At 53.3% G+C, this 25,160-nt stretch overlaps 1 protein-coding gene across 1 annotated transcript in view; it reads right to left on the reverse strand.

Moving 5' to 3' along the window:
• Window positions 1-2,264: 2,264 nt before the first annotated feature.
• PDGFRB (platelet derived growth factor receptor beta) overlaps window positions 2,265-25,160 on the reverse strand; it is a 30,968-nt gene continuing 8,072 nt past the window's right edge. The window contains exons 2-23 of the mRNA XM_062609912.1: window positions 19,806-19,883; window positions 18,343-18,639; window positions 17,635-17,904; window positions 17,225-17,352; window positions 16,727-16,901; window positions 15,993-16,185; window positions 15,669-15,784; window positions 15,063-15,189; window positions 14,265-14,476; window positions 13,466-13,560; window positions 13,168-13,300; window positions 12,794-12,898; window positions 12,592-12,702; window positions 12,131-12,284; window positions 11,033-11,199; window positions 10,755-10,873; window positions 9,906-10,028; window positions 8,869-8,980; window positions 8,494-8,593; window positions 8,269-8,374; window positions 7,550-7,788; window positions 2,265-7,077 (exon numbers count right to left, since the gene is read on the reverse strand). Coding sequence (XP_062465896.1) covers window positions 6,927-7,077; window positions 7,550-7,788; window positions 8,269-8,374; window positions 8,494-8,593; window positions 8,869-8,980; window positions 9,906-10,028; window positions 10,755-10,873; window positions 11,033-11,199; window positions 12,131-12,284; window positions 12,592-12,702; window positions 12,794-12,898; window positions 13,168-13,300; window positions 13,466-13,560; window positions 14,265-14,476; window positions 15,063-15,189; window positions 15,669-15,784; window positions 15,993-16,185; window positions 16,727-16,901; window positions 17,225-17,352; window positions 17,635-17,904; window positions 18,343-18,639; window positions 19,806-19,866 — 3,294 coding nt within the window. The 5' untranslated portion in view covers window positions 19,867-19,883 and the 3' untranslated portion in view covers window positions 2,265-6,926. The remainder of the gene's footprint in view (window positions 7,078-7,549; window positions 7,789-8,268; window positions 8,375-8,493; window positions 8,594-8,868; window positions 8,981-9,905; window positions 10,029-10,754; window positions 10,874-11,032; window positions 11,200-12,130; window positions 12,285-12,591; window positions 12,703-12,793; window positions 12,899-13,167; window positions 13,301-13,465; window positions 13,561-14,264; window positions 14,477-15,062; window positions 15,190-15,668; window positions 15,785-15,992; window positions 16,186-16,726; window positions 16,902-17,224; window positions 17,353-17,634; window positions 17,905-18,342; window positions 18,640-19,805; window positions 19,884-25,160) is intronic.

Here is a 25,160-nt window from a genome sequence, read left to right on the forward strand (position 1 = left end):
TGCTCAAGTCAGCAAGATGCTAGCGCATCCAGTCAGACCCAGCGTGCCCTTTGCTCTCTGCTCTATCTCTTGATAACCCTGCACTGCAGCAGAAGTTCATGATGGTTCATGGTAGTTCTGGGATGGGAAGTTACAGTCAGCACCTGACAGTGCTGGGAAGCACAGGGAGGAAGGTCCTGATGGAAGGCTCCTCTTAGCAGCACCCAGCTGCAGCCCTGTCAGTGGGCAGGTGGCAGGGACACTGGCTCTAAACCATGGGCAGAAAGAGATGTACTTATCCAGAATGACTGCACAAAGGTGGCTGCTGAGCCTGCACTTGCAATGCAAGGGTGCATGTGGAGAAGGGCTCCCATGTCTCCACAAACTGAGGGGAATGGGCTTCTCCAAAGAGGGCAGTTAGAGAGGTACCAACAAGACAAGGTCCCAAGGGATGAGAGCACGGCTGATTGTGCTGGGGATGACTAAGAGTCATGCGAGCATGGAGACAGCTCCTGGTTTTGGCCAGGAGGATGGCTGGAGAGCCGGAGCGAATCCAGAGAGGAGGAAAGGCAGCTCTTGGCCAGAGGAGATTTCCTCTCAGCACTTTTTCCTGGCAGGATGTGGGGAAGAAGAACGCGAAGTGTGGTGTGCTGGGGGGCTCCTGCCCAGAGCCGGGGGGCTGTCAAGCAGTGGGGCCACAGGAGATGTCTGCCTGATGATTCTTTCCTCCTTTTGAGCCAAAGGGGCTTTTTAAAGGATGTTTGGTTCCCTCCTTCTTCTTTTTAACTCTTTTTTTCCAGGAACACATGCCAGCTGGGAGAGAACTGACTCACCAGTGAGAACAAGCACTGAACCAGGCAGGTTTAATGCAGAGAAGGGAAGCAATCGCTCAGACTCTGCTCTTTGAGGAGGCCCTCTGCATCTCAAGGGGATGTGGGTCCACAGGTGACAAGTCTCAGCCTGCACACACGCAGTGTACAGCGCATCCCCACAAGCAGACCTGCCAGGCAGGGATCGGGCAGTGGGAGCCAGCTGGGTTCAGGGCTGAGGTCTCCCAGTTCCCCCTCCCTGCTCCCCCCCAGCCTTTCCTGCAGCCCCTCTGGACACAAGGTGATTGTTTCCCTGCTGATTCAGCCCTGTCTGCCTGTCGTGGCTGAGTCTTGCCGGGTGACTCAGAGAGTATCTGGGGAGAATCAGCCTGAGCTGGTCCGGAGCCTCCAAACCTCCTCTCTGGCAAACTGAGCAGAGGCAGGAAAAGCATGGAAAAGGGACTTGGAGCTGCCTTGTGCTGCAGCCAGTGCCTTTGGTCTTTGGGTGCACAAGGGGTTTCCAGAGAGAGGCACAACTGCTGCCAATGGGGACTTGCATTGGGCTGCATCTTGCAGCCTCAAAACAGCGTCAGCATGGATCTATTTGAACCTCAGCTCAAAAACCCCTCTTCACATCAACCCCAGGTTTTAGAGCTCTCTTCAAACTGCTCCCTCAGCAGCCTGGGGGCATTTTCTGTAAGAGCAGCTCCATTGGAGCCAGGAGAGCAGAGAACTTTGGGCTGCACTCAGGAGGTGCCTGTCTCACAGGGCTGGGGAGGAGCAGCAGTGTGGGGAGCAGGGGTTTTGGGGTTCATCCTTAAAGGGTATCGGTGAATTCCTCATCCCAGAGGCAGGGGAGAACCCAGCTTGGAGGAGAGCTGGACATGGGGAGCACTGTGCACTGCAGCGTGGCTGCTGGTGCCCTGCCCCATTGCTGCCTCCAGGCTCTCCCGTCACCCTGAGCCATTAAACTATGGGGGAAAGCTAACAAACAGCACTGTGCTGTCTCCCAGCTCCTTCAGCTCAGCACTGCTCAGCCTGGCATCTCCTGCAGCCCTACCCAGATCTGAGCACAGATGCAGCAATGATCCCAAGGAGCTCATCACACCTTTGTTTGGTGCTGCTGGCCCAAACCTCAGGCACGGGGGATACACATGGGAACTCCTCTGTGTCCTTCCCTCTACCCACCTCCTCCTGGTGCAACGGGATCCACAAACTGGTCAGTTACCAACGTGACAGGGCAGATCGTTCCCTGTTTGCAGCCCCTTTTCCTTACCATGTCCCAGGGCTCAGCTGTAGCCTTGCTGTGCTTCTCTCTGCCTGGCTCCCAGCTTGGCTTTCACTAAGCGTTGGGGTCATGCACAGCGTATTAACATGCTTAGCCTTCACCCACCACACACTTAAGCTGTATTCCCAGCCCCATCTGAGTGGGAGCAACCAAAACCAGCACACAAAAGGAAGAGATGGAACTTTGCAAAAAGAAAAAACACCTTTATTTTTAAACTCTTTCTTTAAAAACGTATTTGTAAAAGTTTACAGCATAAAAATAGTATCTCATGGCTATAGATGTGACATAATACAAACCCTACAAATATATCTGTAAACCTAGGAAAACGTTAACTCTTTGGTACCTTAGTCTGAACTCTGTTTTTGTCTTTGCCCTCGGGATGGTTTCTGACAGCACGGAGGCAGATGCTGCTTCTGTTCAGAGATGACGCAGAGCAACAGCGCGATGCCAACAAGCCAGCGCAGCAGGAAGGGGAGAGGGCAGAATTTGGGCAAGCTCTGCAGTTCTGGTGAAGTCCATGAGGAGGAAAGGACAGGGCTGATGGGACGCTGCAGCCTCCCAGCATGAGTTGGCTTCCCTGCCTCCTCCCACCCCTGCAAGGGTCATCTCTCCAAAGTGCTGATGCAGCCACACCGGAGCAGTCCCCTGCCCTTGCCAAAGCCAACCGGATTGATCTTGGCATGTCCCAGGGCAACCTTCATGCTCCCCAGGTGGGAGCACAGTCAGGCTGTGCCTGCACCCCCCAGAGCTGGCTTGGCAGCCAAGGACTCTCCCTTGGTCTGTGTGGTTTGCATTGTGAACTGGCCACAAGACCTGAGCTAAGTGCTGAGCCCGACCAGAGCCTTTCCTCATGCTTATGTGTTGGATTTGCCTCCTTAGCACATTAGGTGAGATCTCAGTTTAGAAAAAGCCTCCATAAGGAGACATCTGTGAAATCCCCCTCTCCAGATCTGCCCATCTTCACACCCTGCGCTTCCCCACAGCCAGAACCCTCAGTACCCTGTATGTGTGGTGCTGCCTCCCCTCCAGCCCAGAGCCCTGACTGGGAAGAAGGGGAAGAGCCGTTTCTCACTTCTGGCTGACTTCCTCCTGGCTGCACATCTGCACTGCGCTTCTGCCTCCGGTCCCCGTGGGACTCCACCACGGTGCCCTTGGCAGGTGAACAGAGACAATTCAGTTACGAGTAAAGTCCGCTGTGCTCTACATTTCTTTACATGACACAAACAAACACTAAACGTGACACTCGCGCTTAAAAACATTATAACACGCTCAAACCGAGAAGGACAAGAGGGTTAAAACCTGTGCACACAGTCTGGGAAGCATCTTACATGTGGAAGGAGACACCAAAGTGTCACAGTTTCTGGGATACACTTAGGTAAGTATGAAATAGTGACTGGCAGTAGGATTATGTATACACTGGTGCTGATAACGATGTGACAGCTGCAGAGTAAAATACAATCTACGCATAAAAGATATTGCACGAGAGATGGGCCCAAGCTGTGCAAGATGTGTCCCTTTTTTGGGGGGGTCAGTTTGGGTCCACCTCTAAACACAAAAACACACTCAAATAAAAATGCTGATCACTGAAACTAGAAACCCAGAGGGATTGATTCCCTTTGGAGACTCACCGGGGAAATTATGGCTGCAAAACTGATGGGTGCAGAACACCCGACCCCTTCTCCTGGTGCTCACCCTTTGGGACACGTGGGGACTGGAATGTCGGCAGCAGAGAGAGCTTGTCTGGGGACTGCTGTAAGCCTCAGCTTTACCAAGCCTTCTCTTAGAGGAGGGTCACAGGGATGCTTAGCAAAAGATGTTGGCTTTGCCCACTGCCAGCCTGGTAGAGATCTGCTTGCTGCAGCCAGTGTGCATGCTCCAAGTGATGATGGGAAGAGTTGAGTAGGGACAGGGAAGTACCACAAAGTGCAAGACTTGGCCAAAGGCAGATATTTGGTCCTATCTCTCTGGAGAATTGTACTGTTTTGCAAAGAGTCTGGCGTACCTGCTTTAAGAAGGAAGAGGGAGGGGGGGTTAGCACCATGTCAGCAGCCACGACAGGTTTTGATGGAAATAATAGTTGCAATACATCTACAAATGGGACAAAATGCAGTAGGCATCCAAGGGTAATGCCCAGCTAATAGGACAGGATACCTGAGTTCCCCCAGCAAGGAGAAGACAAAGATCTCATCTATCAGCACAGTGGAAGCTCTTTGATAGTGGGAAATTACTAATTTAATTAATAATCAATCTGTACAAGGTGGAGTTTAGTATGGGATTTGTGAAGTAAAAAAGTAAATGGCCAAAGGGAGGATGAGAAAGGGTTAACCGATGGGGAAATCTTTGGGCTGGACAGAGGTAGTAAAAGCAGCTTTCTAGTGGTGCTCTGGATGCTACAAGTATTTAATATTTTTATTAGTCAGTCCAGCCCCAAAATAACAGTTTGTTAACAAAATGTGCTGATGACCCAATGTCTGGAACAGCAGGGAGTAGCTGGGTTAGAAACGCTGGAGGAGCAGAAAGACGTAGGTGCATGGACTGGTCAGAGGATGACTCCTAACAGCCAGTATGTTGTGGCTGGGAAAAGGCCAACATCAGGCAAGCCAAATCCAGTACAGACCAGAACTATTAATGCCCTATGTGAGGTCTACATTTGACCTCACCTGGAGTACTGGGTACTTCTGGTCACCTTTAATAGGGAATGACAAAACGGAGCTGCTGCAGACAGGGGCTATTAGGATGATCTGATGTGCCATCCCATGGGCTCAAGTTGCAGTGACGTGGATCTTACCAAGCACCTTACACAGATAAAGTGGTCTGACCCTAAGGATCTGATCAGTTACTGCTTCTCTGCGGTCGGGATCTTTTCTGTAGCCACAGAAGATGGTTCCTTCGTTACAAGCAGTGGGAACAGAGCATGGAAAAACAGTTGTTATTCACAGTGTGTTTCCTACGGATGGTGGGGAATCTGACCACATGAGCTGAAAATACACTCCACTGGCTGCCAATAAAAGTGCTATTCCTTATGTTCACATCTTAGCAAGGACATCAGCCCACAAAACACCTACTCCTCTTTTAGCTGCACAAATGGCAGCATTGCAACGATAGACAATTTAAAACAGAAGCTGTTTTGCTGGGGGGTTCTGGCAGAAGTTTCATATGTTGAAGTAAAAAGAAATCTCAGTGGCTCTGAGGTGGCAGAAGCCCAGCAAGATGCTGAGGGAACTTCTGAAGCTGTAAACCTGCCTGTGCAGCTTCTGCATGCACAGAGGAGCATAAATGAAGGGGTTAATGGGAGCGGGGGCATGCAGCGAGCAGAGCTCCGTGCAAGAAAAAGCCCTGCCAGTTTCTATGGTGTCAGACCTGCTTTTTGGGGCTCAGCTTCCATCTCTGCAAGAGGTTTGTTCACAACTGATTTGAAAAGCCCGGTGTTCCTCCTGCTTTGAGTCTCCTCATTCAAGTGCCTGCTTGAGAGCGTTAATCCCAGGCCTGCCTGCGAGGAAGGAGGTGAGAAGCAGGAGGAAGGTCTCTGCCCTTTTATTCATCAAACCACTCTCCAAGGGAGAGAAATCCTCCCTGGTTCCTCCTGTCCTGCTTGGTTCCCCATGGCACTTCATCCACAGCCCAGTAAATGGCTATGTCTGGTCCCCCAGAAAGTGAGATCCAGTTCAGCTGTGACCAAACATTTCCCAGTCTCTCCCTATCTCTCTTTTAAGATACCCCTGGGTTGGTGTTCTGGCATCTTTATTGCTCCCCATAGTCTTGCTATGACTCAGGAGGGACCGGTGAGACCTCCCATCCTGAGAAAGGGTGTTTGAGTGGACAGTCTATCAAAAGGGATCCCTTGCTTCCCAAAGATAAGGCACAAACGTTTTGCAGCTGGCAGGGTTATACGATTTCCCAGCGGAGGAGCTGGGCTTTGTGGCAGTAGATTAATGAGTAGCCATATTGCTTCTTATACTGGCCCTGGCTAGTGGATTAATATATTTGTTCCCTTTAAATCTTCAATAGAGAATAATTAGCTTAGTGTCCACACAGACAACACGAACAACACTGGGCTGCCCTCTTTGCTACAACAGTCATTGTGAGAGCATACTGAGTTCTTGGTCTGCCCCTGGGGCTCCTGGTGCCATGCAGGGCACAAAAGGCTTCAGGGTGTGACAACCCCTCTAGATGGGTACCTGTAGTGCTTGTGATGCTCTTTCCACCACAGAAGAGCTGTCAAGAAGGGAAGATTCGGTATCTGAGACGCTGTTGTTCTCTCCAGGACTTGGCTGTGCTTGGAGGAGAATCGACCCAATGTACTCTTGATCTCCAGCAGCTGAAGGCTGGTGTTACAGGTTCTCTGCGCCCCAGCAATAGACTCCAGGCACATCATCCATCCCGCTGGCATTTCACAGAACCACAGTGTGGCTGGTGCTGAGACCATTAGAGAAGTGCTGGTGCAGAGGAGATGAAACTCATTGCCGTGGAGGGGGAAGAGGCTGGAGTATCATCTTAGTAACACAGAAAGTGGCATCTCTTGTGGAGAACCAACCCACGTCTTCCACTTGAAAAGAAGAGGTTGGTCTGTGAGATGTCTCCCTCCTGCAGTGGTTTCATCACCGAGGAGGATGTGGCAGTGATCTGGAAGGTTGCTAGCACTGAGCCACCTCTTTGTAAGGGGAAAGGGGATGGCAATGGGGAAAAGTCTTCAATTCCCCACCCAACGCTGGGAGACAGGAGGGAAGGAGGGATGCTGGGGCAGGCAGGGGTGTCCCGATGTACAGACACAGAGCATGGCTCTTGTGACATCTGGGTCAGCCCCTCGGCTGGCCTCTCCATAGGGAGATGCAGAGGCAGCCCAGCTCTGACTACAGGAAGCTCTCCTCCACCTCTTGGTGCCCTGTGGTCAGCTCCTGGCAGCCTGGCTGTGGGTCGGATTCCTGCTCCTCGTCCTGCCGGAGGCCCAGGGGGCTGTCACAGGATATTGTAGATGATGTGTTGGCCTCATTCAGCATAGAGCTGAAGGGAGACAAGAGGGAGAGACAAATGAGTGCCTTGCCCTAAGTCTCCTGATGGGAGAGGATTCCCAACAGCTGAGAAGCATGTCAAGCTCCAGGCACCCCCACTCTATCTGTATAGCTTTCCAGACAGTATCAGTTTGGTCTATTCAGCCCTAAAACTCAACATGTGCCCCTTTGTGTTCTGCATGCCATGGGTCCCTATGTGCCCTCCTCCTTGTGAGTGGGGCCGCTTATCCCCACTGGCTGATGTATGGGGATGTGAGATGGCACCGTATCTTAGCTCATGTCCAGCTCCCCTGGTTCAATTCTATCCCTGCAGGCTCAGATGGGGGTGACACTGCCCTTCTCCTTTCCTGGTAAAGCCAGCCCTGGTCTATCCCTCAGCAGAGCATCCCCATTTCCTCTTGAGGCCCCTGTTTTCATGTGTGGGGAGTCAGGAGAAGGGACGGCTTTCAGAAGCGATGCTTTACCTGGCCCGGCTGATGGAGGCCTCCTGAGGGAGGTCACAGACTGCCTCTGGTTTGGGGTCGGGCAGAGGGATGATGTAATCGTTCTCAGCCCCGTTCTGGTGCACGGACGTGTAGAGGATGCTGCCAGGGGGGGAGCTGGCTGTGATCCTGGCGTTGTTCAGCCTGGGGATCGTGGGTCTTGTGCGGACAACAGCGGGGTGGTCGCTCTTCATGAACTCTTCATCCACCTGCTGGTACCTCTGCAGGTTACCAAAGAAATGGGAAGGTCTCGTGAGTGGAGAAGATGCACTCGTGTTGTATTTGCTTTCCCTGCCTCCTAGGCTTTTCCTAGAGGGCCTGCCATCTCCTAGCTGGGTTCAGCTACCCTGATTCCACCAGAGACAGATCATGAACATTTCCTAAAGGAGACATCAGGGGCACAACTCCACAGCTCCAAAACACCGAACAGTTGGAAGCAGGGTTTTGATCTCCTGGCAGTTCTGATTTCTGCAGTTGCTTAGATCCAGGTTGCCTGTCTGGTGATGCTGATTGTCTCAGCAGTATCCCCAGGATGCCCAAGCCACCTTCATTGGGTATTCAAGCTAATGCAGCCTTAACCACAGCAAAATCCTCTGGTATAGCAGCACTAAACACTGGTCTCCAAACCCTGACTGAGGACTTAACCAAAGCTTCCGTAGAGCACTCTCCTGTCTCTCCAGCACAGGCTCCTTTGAACGTACCTTTCTGTAGCAATCCACCAACAGGTTTCCCATAAGCACCACCAACTGTGAGAAGGATGGTCTGATCTCAAACTTCTCCTCCCAGCACTTCTGCATGATATCATAGCTAACAAGAGGGACGAGAGAGCACTGTGGTGAGTTATTGGGTGGGGAAAGGAGAGGCAGAAATGCTTCTGTAGCTTGTGTATTGCAGGCCCAGGGCAAACACGTGTGGGCAACACTTACATTTCATCAGAGGCATGGGTGGGTTTGGACATCCTATAGCCACGTTTGATGGCATTGTAGAACTGTTCATTCATAGGCAGCTCAGGGTATGGAGTCCCCCCTGAGTGTAAAGGGAGAGCAGGAGATCAGGCTGGTGGATTGCTGCCACCCCATGCTAACATGCATTTCACACCAAAGTTTCCTTTTTCTTTACCTTTCCTGTTTCATTTCGTTTCCAAACAGCAATGTCAGCATGGGAAAGAAGGAGATAGGGAATGAAGTGCTGCCCTGACTGGTAAGGTTGGGACTTGGGGATTAGAAATGGGAATCTGAGAAGGGATCCTGCTAACATGCTATCGGACCTATAGATACCACCATGATCTCCAGGGCACTTACCTAGAGTGAATATCTCCCAGAGGAGAATCCCAAAGGACCACACATCACTCAGGGTGGTGTAGAGGTTGTTGAAGATGCTCTCAGGAGCCATCCACTTAAGGGGCAAGAAGGTCTAAGAGGAAAAAATTGAACAAGAAGAGAGTCAGCTGCATCTACAGCCCTTGTTTCAGCCAGCACTGGCTGTGCTGTTCCTGGGATTTGCTTGCACAATGAATACCAAAATAATCTCCAGGAAGGATTGCAAAGGGGCCCAGTTTCATTTCCCGTTTTGGAAGGAAAAGCAGCTATGGCAAGGCTGGATTGGAAAACCACAGCCCCTCTGCAGGAGGGTCTCCTTGCCCAGGCACTGAGTGCCTGTCTGCTGTCCCATGCAAATGGCAGAAAGCACAAGAGAAGAGCAGATAAAGACTGAGGTTGGAGGGGCCTGGCTCCACTCTCGGCTCCCCCAGCCTCAGTTTCTATGGGAATTACATGGCCTGCTTTGCTTGGGGTTGCACATCCCCTAGTACCTTAGGGCTGGAAGCAGACATGCTGTGCTCAAGTCACAGGGCAGGTTCTGGGCAAGCTCAGCTACAGCCTCATCCTCTCCTGCCTTGAAAGGCTGGAGACCTCTTTCTGGAAAGCAGCTGCCTAGAGGAAAGCACTTCCTCTTTGTCTGTGGTCTGGTGGTTGGAGCAGAAGTCTGTGAACCCCTTCCCAGAGTGGCCAATGACCCACTGCAGCACTGTTGGGTTGCCCAACCTTGTACCCCTCCTGCCTGCAGCTCAGGACCAGGCTCAGTGCTGTGTAGGGAATGGATGCAGCACTGCTGCCAGTGACGGGCTCTGCAGGGACCATCCTCAGCTTTACTGCTGCTGCCCCTGTTCTTCTGTAAGAGCCTGGGGATACGGACGTGCAATTCTACTCCACAACCTGCAGAGCACATCAGGATGCTGGCACCATCTCCTGGGGGTCCTGCCCTGTCACTGCTCCTGACACAACGATGGACAGGCCCAAAGCCCCAGGAAGAAGGGTCTTGCACAGCTCCTGGTACTCACGCTGCCTTTGGAGATATAGTTGGAATCCCTCATGATGTCTCGTGCCAGGCCAAAGTCACAGATCTTCACCAGCTTCCCCTCACAGATGAGGACGTTCCTGGCAGCCAGGTCACGATGCACACACTGTAGGGGTGAGGCAGGACACTGTCACTGTGAGGGACCGCCAGACAGCCCAAGGAAGCCCTGACCATGACCTGTCTGGCTACAGGCAGAGAGCCAGGAATTTCCCTCCTCTCATCATTGATGCCATCCTCACCCCCTCTCTCAGCCCTGCCCTGTGTTATGTTTCACACAGTCCAACTCTATTACTGCCTGCCCTAGGCTAAGCCAGGAAAACCATAGGAATCCTAAGACCTTATGAAACCTTAGGAAATCCCAGAGCCCAGTCCTGTGTGATGGCTTAATTTCCACTAAACAAGCACTTCTGATGAGGCCTGGGGGGCTCAGAGCATGTGGTTTAATAGGGGTGATGCGGAGAATAGTGGCTCCGCTGTGGAGTGCCTTGTGCTGTAGCACAGGGAGGTCATCCCTGTTTGGTCATCCTGTAAACAGGATGATGTAACACCACAGATGTGCTGGGCATGGCTTGGGAGGAGCTCAGAGTCAGGGAGTTTGAGGTCTGGAGCTCAAACTAAGCCAGGGTTAGTTGTCATGTGCAAATAAAGTCATGCTGATCCCCAGGTCTGTGTTTCCAAACAATTGGTCATCAGCTATTCAATCTCACTGCCACTTCTCCCATGAGGAGGTTGGCACGGACAGAGGGACAATGAGCAGAAGCTGACCACAGCACACAGCAGGGCAGCACTGGTCTTCAGTGCTGCAGGCACTATGGACCAGAGCCATACATACATTTTTGGAAGCCAGGAACTCCATCCCATTGGCCACCTGGAAGCTGAATCCCACCAAGTCCATGTAGCTGAGGAGGGGAGACTCATTTATCAGTGTCACCCGGTCTGTTCTTTCAGGAGCTGAAGAGCAAGCAGAGACTGATGTCAGTGTTACTCAGGCAACTGCTGAACTCATCCCAAGGGTGACCTTTGCAATATAAATCACCCATCTCTGCAAGCAAAGGCATCCATCACCCAAAGTGCAAACCCCTCAGCCTCCCGCTGTGGCTGAGCTGTTACCTGATGGGGAATAGCTGTCCAGCTCATATGGGGTGCCGTAGTTAGAGGACTCGATGTCGGCATACTTGACTTCACCCTTCATGTCAGACATGGGCACATAATCCAGGGAGTCGTCCTTGCTCATGTCCATGTAACCCCCATCACTCTCAACAGACAAGGAGAGGTGACTGTGGGGAAGCAAAGAGGCTGTTCAGATCCAGAGGAGAGGAGGAGACACAGGGAATGGGGACAGTGATCTGTGGGACTGCAGCTCCTGAGCCCTCAGCCCCAGCACTGAAATGCCCCACGCATCAGGGAGTGAGCAACTACTGCATCTGGGAAACAGTACCCATCTTCGACATGCTGGTGCTGGGCAAGGGAAGTCTGCTGCATGGTTGGAGCTGTGGGGCACATCCCCATGGGCTTGGGAGACTTCTTAGTGCTCAGGAGGATTTCAGCTGCCTTCAAGCAGGAAGTTTAGAGAGCAGCTGTGCTGATGTCTTGACACTGCTCTGGTTTATATTGTTTCAGCCTGCTAGAAGGAAATGCTGCTTTCTAACTTCCCATGGGACCATTTCTCTGTGCTGATGTGCCTGCATCCCTTACAGCTGGCAAACAGATGAAGGAGTATTTCCCTTTCCTTGTAGGACCTCTTGTGCAACTGCACTCCTTACAGTGCTTCTTCCTTAGGCTCAGTAGCAGCACAACCTGCCCTGAAAATGCAGGGCTGAGGTCTCTAAGGGTAAAGACATGCTGGGAAACCCTTTGTGTCTGCACTGAATGCATAGCCATGGTTATGCCAGTGAAGTTAGCGATGCCAGGGAATATTCCCAACTGGCATGGAGCAGCCGGCATGTGTGCTAGCAAACCCATCCTCCAGGACACACATATTGCCTCTGCTAACTCCTCATCTGCCAGGAGCTGTTTGGAGGTGGCTGTTTGACACATGGGCTGGTCTCCCAAGGTAATAGAGCGATCGGCTGTGTCCCAGCGCTGGCCCAGCTTTTATTGCACTGGTCTGGGTTAAATGTACTTATCCTTCCTGGGAATACCAGCCTTATTGATGGGGGCTACGATGGGGTAGGCACCAGGGAGGAGGAGGATGCTGCTTTCCAGTACCTTTGCACGTGGTCCTCCTTGGGGGTGTTCCCGTAGAGCTCTGCCTCTCGCCGTGCCTTCTCACCATAGCACTGCAGGAAGGTGTGCTTGTTGCGGTGCAGGTAGTCCACCAGGTCTCCATAGCGGCAGTACTCGGTGATGATATAGATGGGTCCTGGTGGGAGATAGCACCCACGTCAGCCCTGCCTTGGCCCTGTTCAGTGAGTATCATCCCAAAGGATCATTGTCAGGTTGCAGGATGTCTAAGCAGGGCCAGGAGGGAGAGCCCCCTTTCTAGTACTGAGCATTTTGGGACTCTGAAATCTGTGTTTGGGATGGGAGGTGGAGGTTAACAGAAACATGGCTGCTCAGTTTCAATCACATCGGAAAGAAATGCTTTCAGAACTTCACAAGGCTTTCCATCGGGAAGGGTGAATCATTCTGAACCAGAATTATTCACTCCAAGGACAGTTCCCAGGTACCTCCTTTGGTGCAGGCCCCCAGCAAGTTGACGATGTTGAGATGAGGTCCCAGGTGGCTCATGATCTTCAGCTCGGACATGAGGGCTTGCTTCTCGCTGCTCCGGGCAGTGGCTGTTGGACAGGGCAAGGAGGGGAGTTAATGGGCACTGTTTGGCGTTTGCAGCTTGAAAATAGGGAAAGGGATGGTGTGGGGGAAACTCACACTTGAGCATTTTGACCGCCACTTTCATGGAGGACTGCGAATGGCTCAGACCATGGGCTGTTGCCTCCACCACACGTCCAAAGGCACCGGAGCCAAGAGTGCGTCCTGCAAAGAAAGAGCAAGGAGAAAAGTCAGTGATGGTCCTCGAGGAGAGGAGACTGGAAAAGACAAGTCCCTGATCTGAAACCACACCAGTGGTCCTGGTGGGCATGCAAGTGGTTGTGAGCTATGATGTTTGGGATTGGGACCACATCCAGGGATCTCTGCTCCTTTCTGGGTTGGTCTCTTCTGGAGATCACAAACCCAAACCTACCCCAAACCCTCAGACATCCAGGACCCCGGGGGTCCATCAGTGGGACCTGCAAAGCCTTTACCTAACACCAGCTTGTCCCTGGGCACCTCCCAGCTGGAGTCATAAGGGAGCTGCATGGGATCCACGTAGATGTACTCGTGCCCATCGGAGCTGACGGACTCGATCACCTTCCAGCGGATTTCATAGCGAGGTTTCTGGAAAGGGGAGCAAAGGGAAGAGAGGTCTGAGAGGCTGAGGGTCAGAGAGGGCATGGGTGATACTGGTAGCTTTGTTAGGGAGTCTTTGGTCCCTTCAGTCATTGCCTCATTCCCTGTCTAGCCAGGGGCATGCAGAGACTGATGGAGCCCATGGGCTTTTACCTTCTGCCACAGGACGATCAGGATGATCAGGGAGATGACGGTGAGGACCAGCAAGGCCAGGATGACAGAGATGATGACCACCTTGAATGGCAAGGCTACAACAGTAACAGGCACAGCAGTCAGGCTCCTCCACCTCTGCATGGCCTGGGTACCCCAAGGAAAGGAGGGCACAGCAGTGCATCTTGTACCCTTCCCCTTCCCTCTTCTAGCTACTGTCCCCCTCCTGCTACATGCATCCCCCCCAGACACTGGCCCTGAACTCTTCTCTGTGTGGGGACTGCCTGTCCTCTCCTCCTGGGCAGACCTGTGCCCTGCACCCCCATGGACAACAGGGTGATGGGTGGTTACAGCCTGCTGCCTTGTGAGGGGTTTGACCATGGGACAATATAAGGAGCCAGGGGTTTGCTTGGGGGGCACTGACAGCTCTGGCCTGGGCTCAGACCATTCTTCCTCGGGTTTAGGATTCTCAGTGTGTGGATGTTTGAGTCCGTGGCACCATCTAGTGACCCACGGGTTAATAACAAGGCACCAGGGATCTGTTCAGGCCCTCCCATTTTGCCCCCCTAGACGGATGACCCTGCTAGTGGTGGGAAGGGGATGTCCACGGGGCTCCAGATTCCTCCTGGAGCATCCTTTCCTGCTCGACTTAAAGGAGGCTTTATCTGGGGCAGAAATACCCAGGTTTCCTGCCTGTGAGGATGGCAGTCATCCGAGGACTGTCCTGGCTCCAGCACCTGCAGGCTGGAGACATGGAGAGAAAACTCCATCTCCCCACCGTTGTCCCAAGTGTTGCCCTCACCATGCGGGACCAGCGTGATGTCCTGCGAGCTGGTGCCCAGGAAGTTGTGCACGGTGCAGCGCAGGAGCAGGGGCTCGTCCACCCTGTGCAGGTGCAGGGTGCTGTTCACGCGGTACACCTGCAGCTCCGCATGGTAGGTGGCATTGGTCTGCAGCCCGATCTCTGCCGACTCGTTCCCCAGCAGCCGGGTGGGCTGCCCCTTGGTGCTGCACCTGCTCCAGGGGAGGATAAAGGCATCTGAGGGGTAGCAGGGACCTCCATGGGCTGCCTGGGTGTGTGGCCAGCAGAGCACAGTAACATCATGGAATCACAGCATCGTGTGGGTTGGAAGGGAACTTAAAGCTCATCCAGCTCCAGCCCGTGCCACGGGCAAGGACACCTTCCACTAGAGCAGCTTGCCCCAAGCCCTGTGCAACCTGGCCTTGAGCACTGGCAGGGATGGGGCAGCCACAGCTCCTCTGGGCACCCTGTGCCAGTGTCCCACCATCCTCATAATGAAGAATTTCTTCCCAATATCTAGTCTAAATCTCCCCTCTTCCAGCTAAAGTCTATTCCTCCTTGTCCTGTCCCTACAAGCTCTTGTAAAAAGTCCCTCCCAAGACTTCCTGTAGGCTCCTTTAGGTACTCAAAGGTGGTAATGATAAATTTCTTCCAACCCCACCGCCCCCCATGTGGGAAATCTCTTCTGAGGTCAGCATGAAAATTTTGCCCTAAGTAATAAAATAAATAAATAATAGTCTGTTATTGTAATAAATGCAAGTATCCAGCCATTCCCATGGGCTCTATGGCTCCACTTACCATTTGATGTCTCTGCAAGTAGACCAGCTGATCTCTGGCTGGGGCATGCCTTCAGCAGAGCACATCACAGTCTGCTCCCCACTACTGGCACTGCTGTTCTCCTTGAGATCCACCACTTTGGCTGGCACTGAAACCAAGAGACAGCGATGGGAATTAACCCTCCTTTCTGACTGCAGGAGGGAAGGGGAACGTGATTCCATTGTGCCCCTGACCTGGCCTGGGGATGAGGAGGCAGTGAGAAAGGACTCATTGCATTGATTGTGTGGGGTTTTGAAAGCTAGCAGCAAAAAGAAAGGTTTGAGGGGGTATGGAAGAAACCTGCCCCCATCTAACTTGCTTGGAGAGCACAGACAAGCACAGGGGAAAGTGTCTACTACACTGAGAAAGAGAGTGAAAACCAAGTTGCTGATGTCTGCAATGCGTCCCTGTCCCCCTTGCTCTGAGACCAAGGAGGAGATGTGAGCATGCTTCTTGCTTGAATGTTCTTTCTGTAACTCAGACCACTCTGGAGCCACAGCCAGAGGACTGAGGGCTTCAGCTGAAGGTCCATCTTCACCCTGAGACTGCCCTCGCTCCACAGCCCCATGTTACCATGCCCATCCTCACCATTTATCTGCAGATGGAAGGACAGCTCCTGCTCATCATCCTCATTGGAAGCCCGGATGGTGTAAAATCCTCCTTCTTCCTGCTTCACCCGCACCAGCACCAGGCCCGTCTGGTACCTGGAGGAGACACGGTCCCACAGTGATGGATGTGAGAAGGTATCTGGGGACTGATAATGCTCAAAGGCAACCAGCTCCCACCCATCCGAGGCATGCTCAAAACCCACCCTTAGAAAGTCATTCATCAGCTGTGTCCAACTAGCAATTTGGAGGTTGCTTCGTGAATTAACCCTTCCCTGCACCCTGGTGAGGAACGATGGGCCCTCACCTGGTTTCTGACAGGTTCCTGCTGGTGATGGTGAACTCGCTGCTGCTCTCCATGGTCAATGTCTTGTTGTTCTTCAGCCACACGATGCTGGGTGGTGGGTAGGCTTCCACCTCCACCTGGATGGTGCGGCTCTTGTGCACCTCGGCGTACACGGTGCTGGGCAGGCGGGTGTGGAAGCGCACGAAGCCACGCTCTGAGAGGGGACAGGAGGGATTGAGGGGTCAGAGAGAGAAACAACCCCTTCTCCAGCCCTTTGGACAAACATGGATCTGGAACAAAACCCTCTGAACACACAGAAGTGGTGGGGCAGCTCCAGGTCCATCCTTCAAGGCTTCAAGCTAGGTGTGAGGGGAGCGTGGCTCAGAGCCACATTGGAGCAGAGCAGCTCATGGGGCAGGTGGCATGTTGGGAGAAAGCTGTTATCTTGAGATGGGGCAGGTTCCCTCAAATTACATGAGAGAAGGACAGATGCAACTTGAAGGTGACAATATGATCTCACATCACTTTGGCACTGCACAGTGCACAAGAGCTCTTACCTATACCCTCAACTATCATAAAGGGTCACAAAAGCCATAGTGGGAGGTTTGGGATACTGAAGCGTGCAGGGTGATACGAGGTGAGGATTCCTTTTTGCCATGGTTACTTAGGGCAGTGCCAAGGGACTCTGACTCTGGGACATCCTGCCTTGACACCCATGTGCTGCGGTGGCTTTGGGTCTGTGGGCATCAACACACCGATCACATGGACCGTGATGTCCTTGCGGTCTGTTTTCTCATGGTAGCCCTCAGAGACATTGCAGACGTAGGTCCCGCTGTCCTCCAGCTCCGCATTCTGGATGATGAGGATGGAGCGGATCTCGTGGGTGGATCCGGGCAGGAAGTCGGTCACTGGCTCCACGGTCTTCCCTGCCTGCACAACAGGGACAGGAGACAGAGCCTGAGAACTCAAGAGCATGTTCTGCCATTGGAGCTACAAATCCATGCTCACAGGGAGGGAGCAGGAGGAGGCAGAGGACCCCAGTCTGCTGCCGTAGCAACAGGGAACAGGCACTGATCCAAGGCCACTGAGGCAGCCTGAATCTAAGGATCTCCCATCAAGCCCCTCTGCGTGGCAGCAGCAGCATCCCACAGCTTCCTGTGAAGCTTCACCTAGGGTATTGATGAGTTATTGCCATGGGATATCAGGTGAAGGCTGGAGCTGCTGCCTGGAGCCCATGGGGCTGGAGCACTCACCTGCTTGCGGGGATAATCCCAGTTGAAGTTGACCAGCTCATTGCCGCTCACAGTGCACATCAAGGTAACGTTTTCTCCCTGGCGCACTATGGTCTGCACTGCGCTGATGGAGACGTTCACGGATGAGACTGTGGAGAAGGTGCAAGAAAGGAATGAATCATGAAGGAAGGGATTAGTGGGTGACAAGTCCGTTTATCCTGGGTGGACTCGTTCATTGGAAAGCCTCTTCCCTAAGGGGTGGAGCTGACACTTCAGCAGAACCCATTCTGTAATGGAGACAGGACTAAATCCAGCCTCTGGATTGATCAAGAGCATCACTAAGGAGACAGCTGGAGAGCTTTGCTGTCCCCTGCCATTGGGCTGAAGGAACAGTCACAGCAGGTGCATAGGACAAGACAGTGGCAGCTCACCCTGGATCCTGTAGACGTAGAAGGTGTCTGAATCCACCTCCTGGTCATCCACAATTGTCCGACAGAAGTAGGTCTTATCCTCAAAGAAACCTCTGAATCCCTGCTGTGGGTCATAAGCTGCTGGGATGGGGTTCTCCACCTTCTTCTCATAGAGGGTCACCTGCATCTGTGGGTTTGTCACACGGCATGGGATGATGGCCTCGGTGTAGCCCGTGATGAAGATGAAGAGCTCTTCAGAGGTCATTGTGGGAAGGAAGACTAAGGAGGGATCTGTGGGAAAACCAGAATGCTGGTTACAGAAAGCTGCTTGAAGCTAAACCAGGGCTGCTCTGTGCTCCTCCAGGACTGCCCCAGGGCTCTGTCTCCTGACTAGTGGAATGCTTCTTCCTTTACTCCCCATAGCAAAGCAGAGCTGCAATGTCACGGGCTTGCCAAACCACTTGTGGGAGGGTGAGAGAAACTCGGATGCTGTTGTCTAGCACCATTGCTTCCCCTGCCACTTGTCCAAACAGCACCACACATGGGCTTCTCCCATGACCTGGCATACCAGAGACATGCCACAGCCAGATGACATTATGAGGGCTCTTCTGCAATGGGAAGGAGGATGTGGGGAGGCCAAGTGCCTGGAGATAGAATAATCCAAAGTCCTTTCTCTCCTGGCTGCTAAAGACTGAGTAAATGGGGGGATGAGGCCATGCTGTCCCCTACCTGGAACGTAGATGTAGATGGTTTTCCTCTCTGCCAGCTCTGGAGCCTGCTCCTGGCTGTAGGTACACGAGTACTCCCCGGTGTGACGGCCCGTCACGTTCTTGAGGGTGAGGTTGCTGACAAAGGCACCATCCCTGTGCTCCAGTGATGCGGTGAGGGGCTGACCCTCCCGTTCCCACAGCAGTGCTCCATCCCCATAGCACAACAGGGAGAAGGTGCTGTGGAGGCTGAGGACAAGCTCACTGTCTCCAGGTTCGATGTGCAGCCTGCTGGCTCCGGATGCTACCTCCAGCAGACCTGGGAGAGGAGGGAGATGAGACCAGGTTGGATTCCTCTGCCATCCAAAGGAAGCATGCTGGAGCACAACCTCATGCCAGTGTGTTTGGTTTGTAGGTGTTAGCCTTTACACTGAAAAATAACCTTCCTGGATTTGTCCTCCTTGGTCACCATAGGAATGTCCTGTCAAATTAAACCTACGTGGGTCACCATTCTCTGTACCTCCTGAAACCCGCACTGGAGAGGAAATAAGACATCATGGGTTTAGCAGTGTTCAAAATTGCCCATGTTGCCTGTGGCGATAATGGGCAGAGAGCCTCCCCTTTTATGCTTTAACTATGTCTTGTGTCTGTCCAACCTTTCTGTGAGGTAACTGCACCCTCAGTGCCACTCAGTGCTGCCTTGTTCTCCTCACCACCCGACAACACCTTCAAAGGCTTGGAATGGCCATGCACTTAGCAGGCAAGGAGGAGAGGAGGAGATGAGGCAATTCCCTGCTCTGCTGGCTGCCTCTCCACAGGCACAGTGTCAGACGGGACACAGTCTAGGCTAAAACAATGTCAGTTTACAAGAAAGTGAAAAAGGAATGACAGCAAAACCTGGCAGGAAATCCTTTGGAAGCAATAGAGCAGGCAAGGTCTTCCTGAATGGCTCCCCATGTCTCTCCCAGCTTCCTTGCCCAGATGTCCCAGTGGGATGTGTGGTCCTCCCCAGTGACCCCACTGGTGGGAGGGCAGCTGGGAACAGCCCCCAGGGACACAGCAATGCTCTGAACAGCCCAGATGCAGCTGGGTGTCCTGTTGTGCTGCTGCGGGGTTATTGTATAGATGGGGTCTGATCAAATCCTTCCTGCTGTTGGAGTGACCATAATGTCCAGTTAATGGGGGTTCTCGGATGTCTACTAAGGACTGAACACACCTGACAGTGCTCCCTTTGCAAAGGTCTTCTCATTCCATCCAGCTGTGCATCAGCATTAAGCAGGTGAGGATTTACATCAACCCCACCATAGGGCTGGGCATGGATGTGCCCATGGACCCAGTCATTAGGAGGGACAATGTGCCTAGAGTATATTGTGCTGCCCAACGGCATTGCTTTTTTCCTCCAGCTTGCCCTGGAGTGAGCATCTCAGGGCAGCATCCCCATGCAGGGCCCAATCCTGCACACCCAGCCCCAGCCACAGCACTCACCAGTGAGGATGAGGAACCACAGAGATGTCTTCAGAGAAGGGCACACCATGGTGGGCTGCATGGCTTGGTGGCTGTATCCTGCCAAGAGCAAAGCAGGATGAGCTCAGCGCTGCAGCAGAGGTGGGGGGGGGTCCCTCAGCCACCCTTCTCCAGCTCAGAAAGCTCCCATCTCTTCCCAGTTTTCAGCCTTTTCCTCCCAGCTGGGTGGTTGGTTCCATCTCAAGCCGGATCCGCAGAAGGAGCTGTTTCTAAGGCATCTCCCGCTGGTAAACAGGGATTTTGCTGGAGGCTCCAGCAGTTGTGTCAACTCTTGCTCATTCAAGTCAACTCTAGTCAATCTGTGCTCGAGATGCCGCTCCCCCGGCTGCAGAGCCCTGCTTCTGCCTCCCCCTGCTCTGCATATTGCCTTTTTCCCCCTTGGTTTCTACTTCCCTCTGTCCCAGTGAGATAAAACTTGCTGGAAACCAGATCCCCCTCCAACCCTCCCACATTTTCTGTTCCTTCCAGTGAAATAAAACAAGCCCAAGGAACCCCTATAAAAAAAAACTTGTATGTAACTTTGAACTATGCATATTCTAAAAGAACATTGAAGAGGGTTTTGTAGTTAAAAGTCCCTTTTAACATTTCTCAAGAAATCTTTCCTACAGAGCATTTTTAGCCCTGCCTGGTGCAAACCAAGAGCCCAGCTGAGTTTAGAACTCCCTAAGAGCAGTGGGGTCTGCCCTTCATGTAACATGGTGACAGTTAACCCTTCCCATAGTGCCTGCAGAGGGAGGGATGAGTATTCCTATAAAGGAAATGAAGAAGCTGACAAGGGAGGAATTAACAGGGAAAAGGGTTTTTCTGTGCCTGAACAAATGAATTCAACAGTCCTGAATCTGAGGATGCTCAGCATGGAGCTGAACCTCACAGCTCCGGCCCTGCTGCTGGGTCACAGGAGGCATTTTGACCCTGCTCACAAGGCACAGCCAGAGGAGAAGCCCTGTGATGTGGACGCAGTGCCTGGGGAGCTGCTGGCCAGGCACGAGGATGGCCAGTGGCAACCCGGACTTGCTGACCCAGCCCCTGACACCGTCTCTTCTGAGACGCCTCTTGGCCCTGGAGTGGCCTCCGGGTCTGCTCCATGTTAAGGAGGAAATGGTTTTTAAATGACGTGCGCTTGTCAGATGTTTTTAGTATTCTCTTGCTTTGGCTCAGCAAACCCTTCCAGGTCTCCAGCTTATTCAGCAGCTTCCCTCTCTGCTCCAGAAAACCCGGCCGTGACTCCTGCTCCCTTCTACCGTTGCCAGAGGGGACGAGAGCACCCACAGGGAAGAGCTGGGGTGGGCAGGGTGAATGGACCAAGGTGAAATTCAGGCTGTAAATGGATGTGACCTCACTGCACCCACCCTCAGAGAGCACCAACCTGCAGGAGGGAGGAGGAGGATGGGCAATGTGAACTCACTGCCCCCCCAGCACTGCCATGTGAACAGTCACCTCTGTTTCCCAATTCTCCTTTACAGAGGTGTGTCATTCATCCATTATTCAATGATCAAGGTTCTAAGGATAGCTGGGACCCTCTCCTTTCACCCCTCCCTGCCTGCATGCACAAGCCAGGCTGTATTCATCCCCCACCATCAAGCAAATATCTGCCTGCCAGCAGCTATGCTCTTCCCAAGCTCATGCCCAGCTTTTAGCTGTGTCCAACTTCATGGCTGTCACTGTTAGTCCTGTTGCAAGCAAGATCTTGGCTTCTCTATCCACATAGACAAGTCCCTCTGATCTCTGCAGGCTCACTGATGGGGCAAACTACTGCTCTGCCAGGGCTGGTGGGTACATGCTGCTGCCAGGCTACTATGGCTGTTGTTTCAGCGGGCAATGAGAACCCTGCAGGCTCCATCTGCCGCCTCCCCTGTGTTCATAGCTGGTTTTAATAAAGCTGCTGGGTTTGCAGAAAGGCATTTCACTTGGAGATGCTTCCCAAGCAGAGTGGGAGGGTGGCAATGTCTCAGAGTGGTGACCTCTCCCTTGTTTGTCTGCTCTGGCCAGGGCTAGAGGCAATGCTCGGAGATGCTGAGCCCTGCCTGTCCCGCAGGACGTACGCAGTCTGGCTTGCAGAGGGGCAAACCTTTCTCTCCCAGTCATGGGGATGTGTGCTTGCACATGTGGGTGAACGCAGGCCTTTCACAAGGGATGCAAATGCACCCAGAGATTGAGAGCACTTCTCTTCCCTTCTCAAGCTCAGCTTTTGTTCTTAGCAACAGCACGCTATGAGTGCCAGACAAGGAGGGGCTGAGGTGGGTGCAGCCGCACTCAGTGATCCTAAATAAGACACCCAGATGTTATCCCACCCAGGGATGAAACACAGGCACCTACGTGATGCTCAGATGCCTTGCACTGTCTCCTTCCAGTCCTATAAATTAGCAGGGTGCCACAGACCCCTCAGACTCCTACATCCTTCCCACGGGCCAGGATCTGAGCATTTTCAAGCTATAGGGCCTTTTGCCTTCTCCCATCCTGGCCAGCGAGGTCCTGCAGCAATGCCACATCCAGCACTCTTCCCTCAGCCCTGCAGCTCCACGGTGCCTTCAAGGTGAAGTCCCAGCTCTCCAGCCCCACACTGTACCCCTCACCATCCTGTCCTCACCACCAGCACATGTACAGACCTCCCCTCTGCCCCTCTCCAGCACTGCAATGGGAGGGCAGCCATCAGGGAGCTTTCCTCTGTTTATTATTCTAAGGGAGGAATGTGGCTGGGAGAGGAGACAGGCGGTCAGCTGGCTCTCAGCGAGGCAGGGTGATGCAGCCCTGCGCCCACATCCAGCCCTACATGCCTATGGGGTGGCTGCGCTCGCCGGGGGTTAGGGTCCCTGAGGACACCCCATGGAGGAGGGTGGCTCCCAGCCAGCCTGGAGCTGGGCACCATGGCATGGGATGTCTGGGATGGTTTTGAGTCCAAACGAGACATGGGTAGAGGCGACTGTCGCTGCCCGGTGACACAGCCACATTGTCCCTATCTCTGCTCTGTAATCACACCAGGCTGGCCAGCACGCTGTAAGCATGGCCGCAGGAATGCGCTCGGCGCTGCTCCTCCTCCGGATGCCGGGAGCGGAGTTTGCAGAGCCTCTGCCTGCTGGAAGGAGAGTGTCCCACATGTGGCAGGGGCCAGGCGCTGCTGAAAGCCCCTTGGAGCACCTCTAACCTCGTGCTTTTGCAGTGCATTGCATGGGGTGATGGGATAAACGGGGGGACCCCGACATCCCTGAGCACCCACAGTGCTGTGCAGAGGGCACTCCGGGCTCTGACAGCTCATAGAGATGTGATCTCACAGACAGAACACAGGCAAAAGGGCCGGAGCAAAGAGGTCAAACAGCACAGCCAAGGCCACACAGCAGGGCCATGGCTGCGCCAGGACCAGGATTCGAGTCTCATGATTCCCCATCTCATGACTTCACAGCAACCTGCTCCCGTTTCTGCTGCATCCCAACCCTGATGACAGCTGGGCTTTCTCCTCTGCCTCCTCTCCTGATCCCCTACTTGTCATAGCTGGGGGCTGATGCCTCTGTGGCTGATGGACTTGGATGGGAATTTCTGCAGCAGGAGCAGGGCTACACCCAGGGGGCTGGATACAGGGAAGAGCCGTATCCAGCCTCTGCTGGGGATTGTCCCACCTTTATTTAGGGAGGATGACCATCCCTTCAGCCATCTCTGCCACTCTTCTTATCTGTGCCTTGCTAAGGAGCTCACCAAACCTCAGTGATTTATTACCGTTCTCCCGTTTCAGACCTATCTCTTGTTTAAGGATGCTGGTAAGCCAAAGATGCCTTTGCTAATGCCCAAAATATGTTGTGTGGGCTCAGCCTTGACTATTCTTGTGTAACAAGGCATGAACTCCCTTTGACTTTGCTTGGTATTCTCTGCCACAGCTTGGAGCCCCCTTCCCTCTGCGCAGTGCTCCTGGCAGAGCACCTCAGCACACACGGCAGCTACTGCTGGCATAAGCATCCCCAAGCATGGATCACATGGGACAGGACCATCTCCGGCTCTGCAAATGCCTTAAACCATGAGGTCTACACAGGTGGACATCCACACCAAGGAGGCCTTCCCAGCCCTCCTCCCAAACATGCCTAGACCATGTTTCTTGCCTCTCCTCCACAACCAATAATGCCTTACAAAAACAAAACAGTAAGGGGGGACCTTCAAGCATGCCCAGAGCTGTGGGAGCTGGGAATAAGCCTGCAAAGCTGGTGCACACTGAAGGGGATGGCTCAGCATGACAGGGAGGGTGAAAGCCCCCTTGGAATGAGCTCTGGTCCCTACAGACCATCCATCACCACAAGGGGATGTGCTGCCTGCTGGAAACCAGCAAATCCCATTTACGTTTCCAGGGGCAATTCCTGCATCCATTGCCCCACATTGCTCTTGTTCCCCTTGCCTGAGCCTCCCTGCTCCGGTGGCGCTGGGCAGAGCTACTCCCAACTAGCACAGCCCATGAGGGCATCTCAGTTGATGGCTGTGGGGAGCACAGAAGCAGAGCCAGGCCTCTCACACAGCCGCTGGTCCTTTCTCTTCCTCCAGCATTCTATTTCTATCCCCTTTTCTTGCTGGGGCTGCGCTTCCAGGCGCTCCCACAATGCTCCCTGGCTCTGCTGTCCTGCCAAACAGCGAGGGACATCTGGTGCAGATTAGCGGGAAGTAAAATATACTTTATTTCTTCTTTGTCTGAGCGCATCTGAGTCATTAACTGAGATCATGGGTGCCCGTATGCAATAAAAAAAGCCCCTTATGAATCCCATGATCCATGCCACTCACAGCCAGGGAGCCAGGGCTTCTCCTGGCTGGGGGGGGGGCACCATCCCCTTGCTTTTGAAGGCAGAAAGCTTTCCAAGCAAAGCCTGGCAACCCATGAAACCCAAGCCGTGCTTGTCCGGCAGTGAAACTCCTTGGCTTGTCCTGTTTTCTTCTGCCACCCTCCCTCCGGCCTCTGCTTCTTTCCCACCCTTTAATCTAAATAAAACTGAGCTGCTTTTTTTCCCTTCCCTTGGCTGGAGCCGTCCGGAGTTGCAACATCTCTGCTCTGGGGTCCCTCGGCTCCCATGACACCGTGTTTACTCACAGGCCAGATTATCATCACAGAGCCCTTTTGCTTTTTCCCAGCACATGGCTAGGATTAGGCAGGGCACACACATAGGGAGTCACCCCAGAGCCCATCAACAGCTGCTAATAAAATGCAGAGGTAGGAAACGTGAAACCAGGCAGAGGAGCAGAGGGGATGGGGAGCTCCTGCGGTCCCACAGGACATCCCTGCAAAAAGAATGAATGCCTGGGGGGCAAAACCCTCCTTGCCCTGTCACCTGCCAGCACCAAGGGGCCTTC

The sequence above is a fragment of the Pezoporus occidentalis genome, unplaced genomic scaffold, assembly GCF_034315485.1.
Source record: "Pezoporus occidentalis ecotype Australia unplaced genomic scaffold, CSIRO_AGI_Poc_V1 ctg142, whole genome shotgun sequence".
NCBI lineage: Eukaryota > Metazoa > Chordata > Aves > Psittaciformes > Psittacidae > Pezoporus > Pezoporus occidentalis.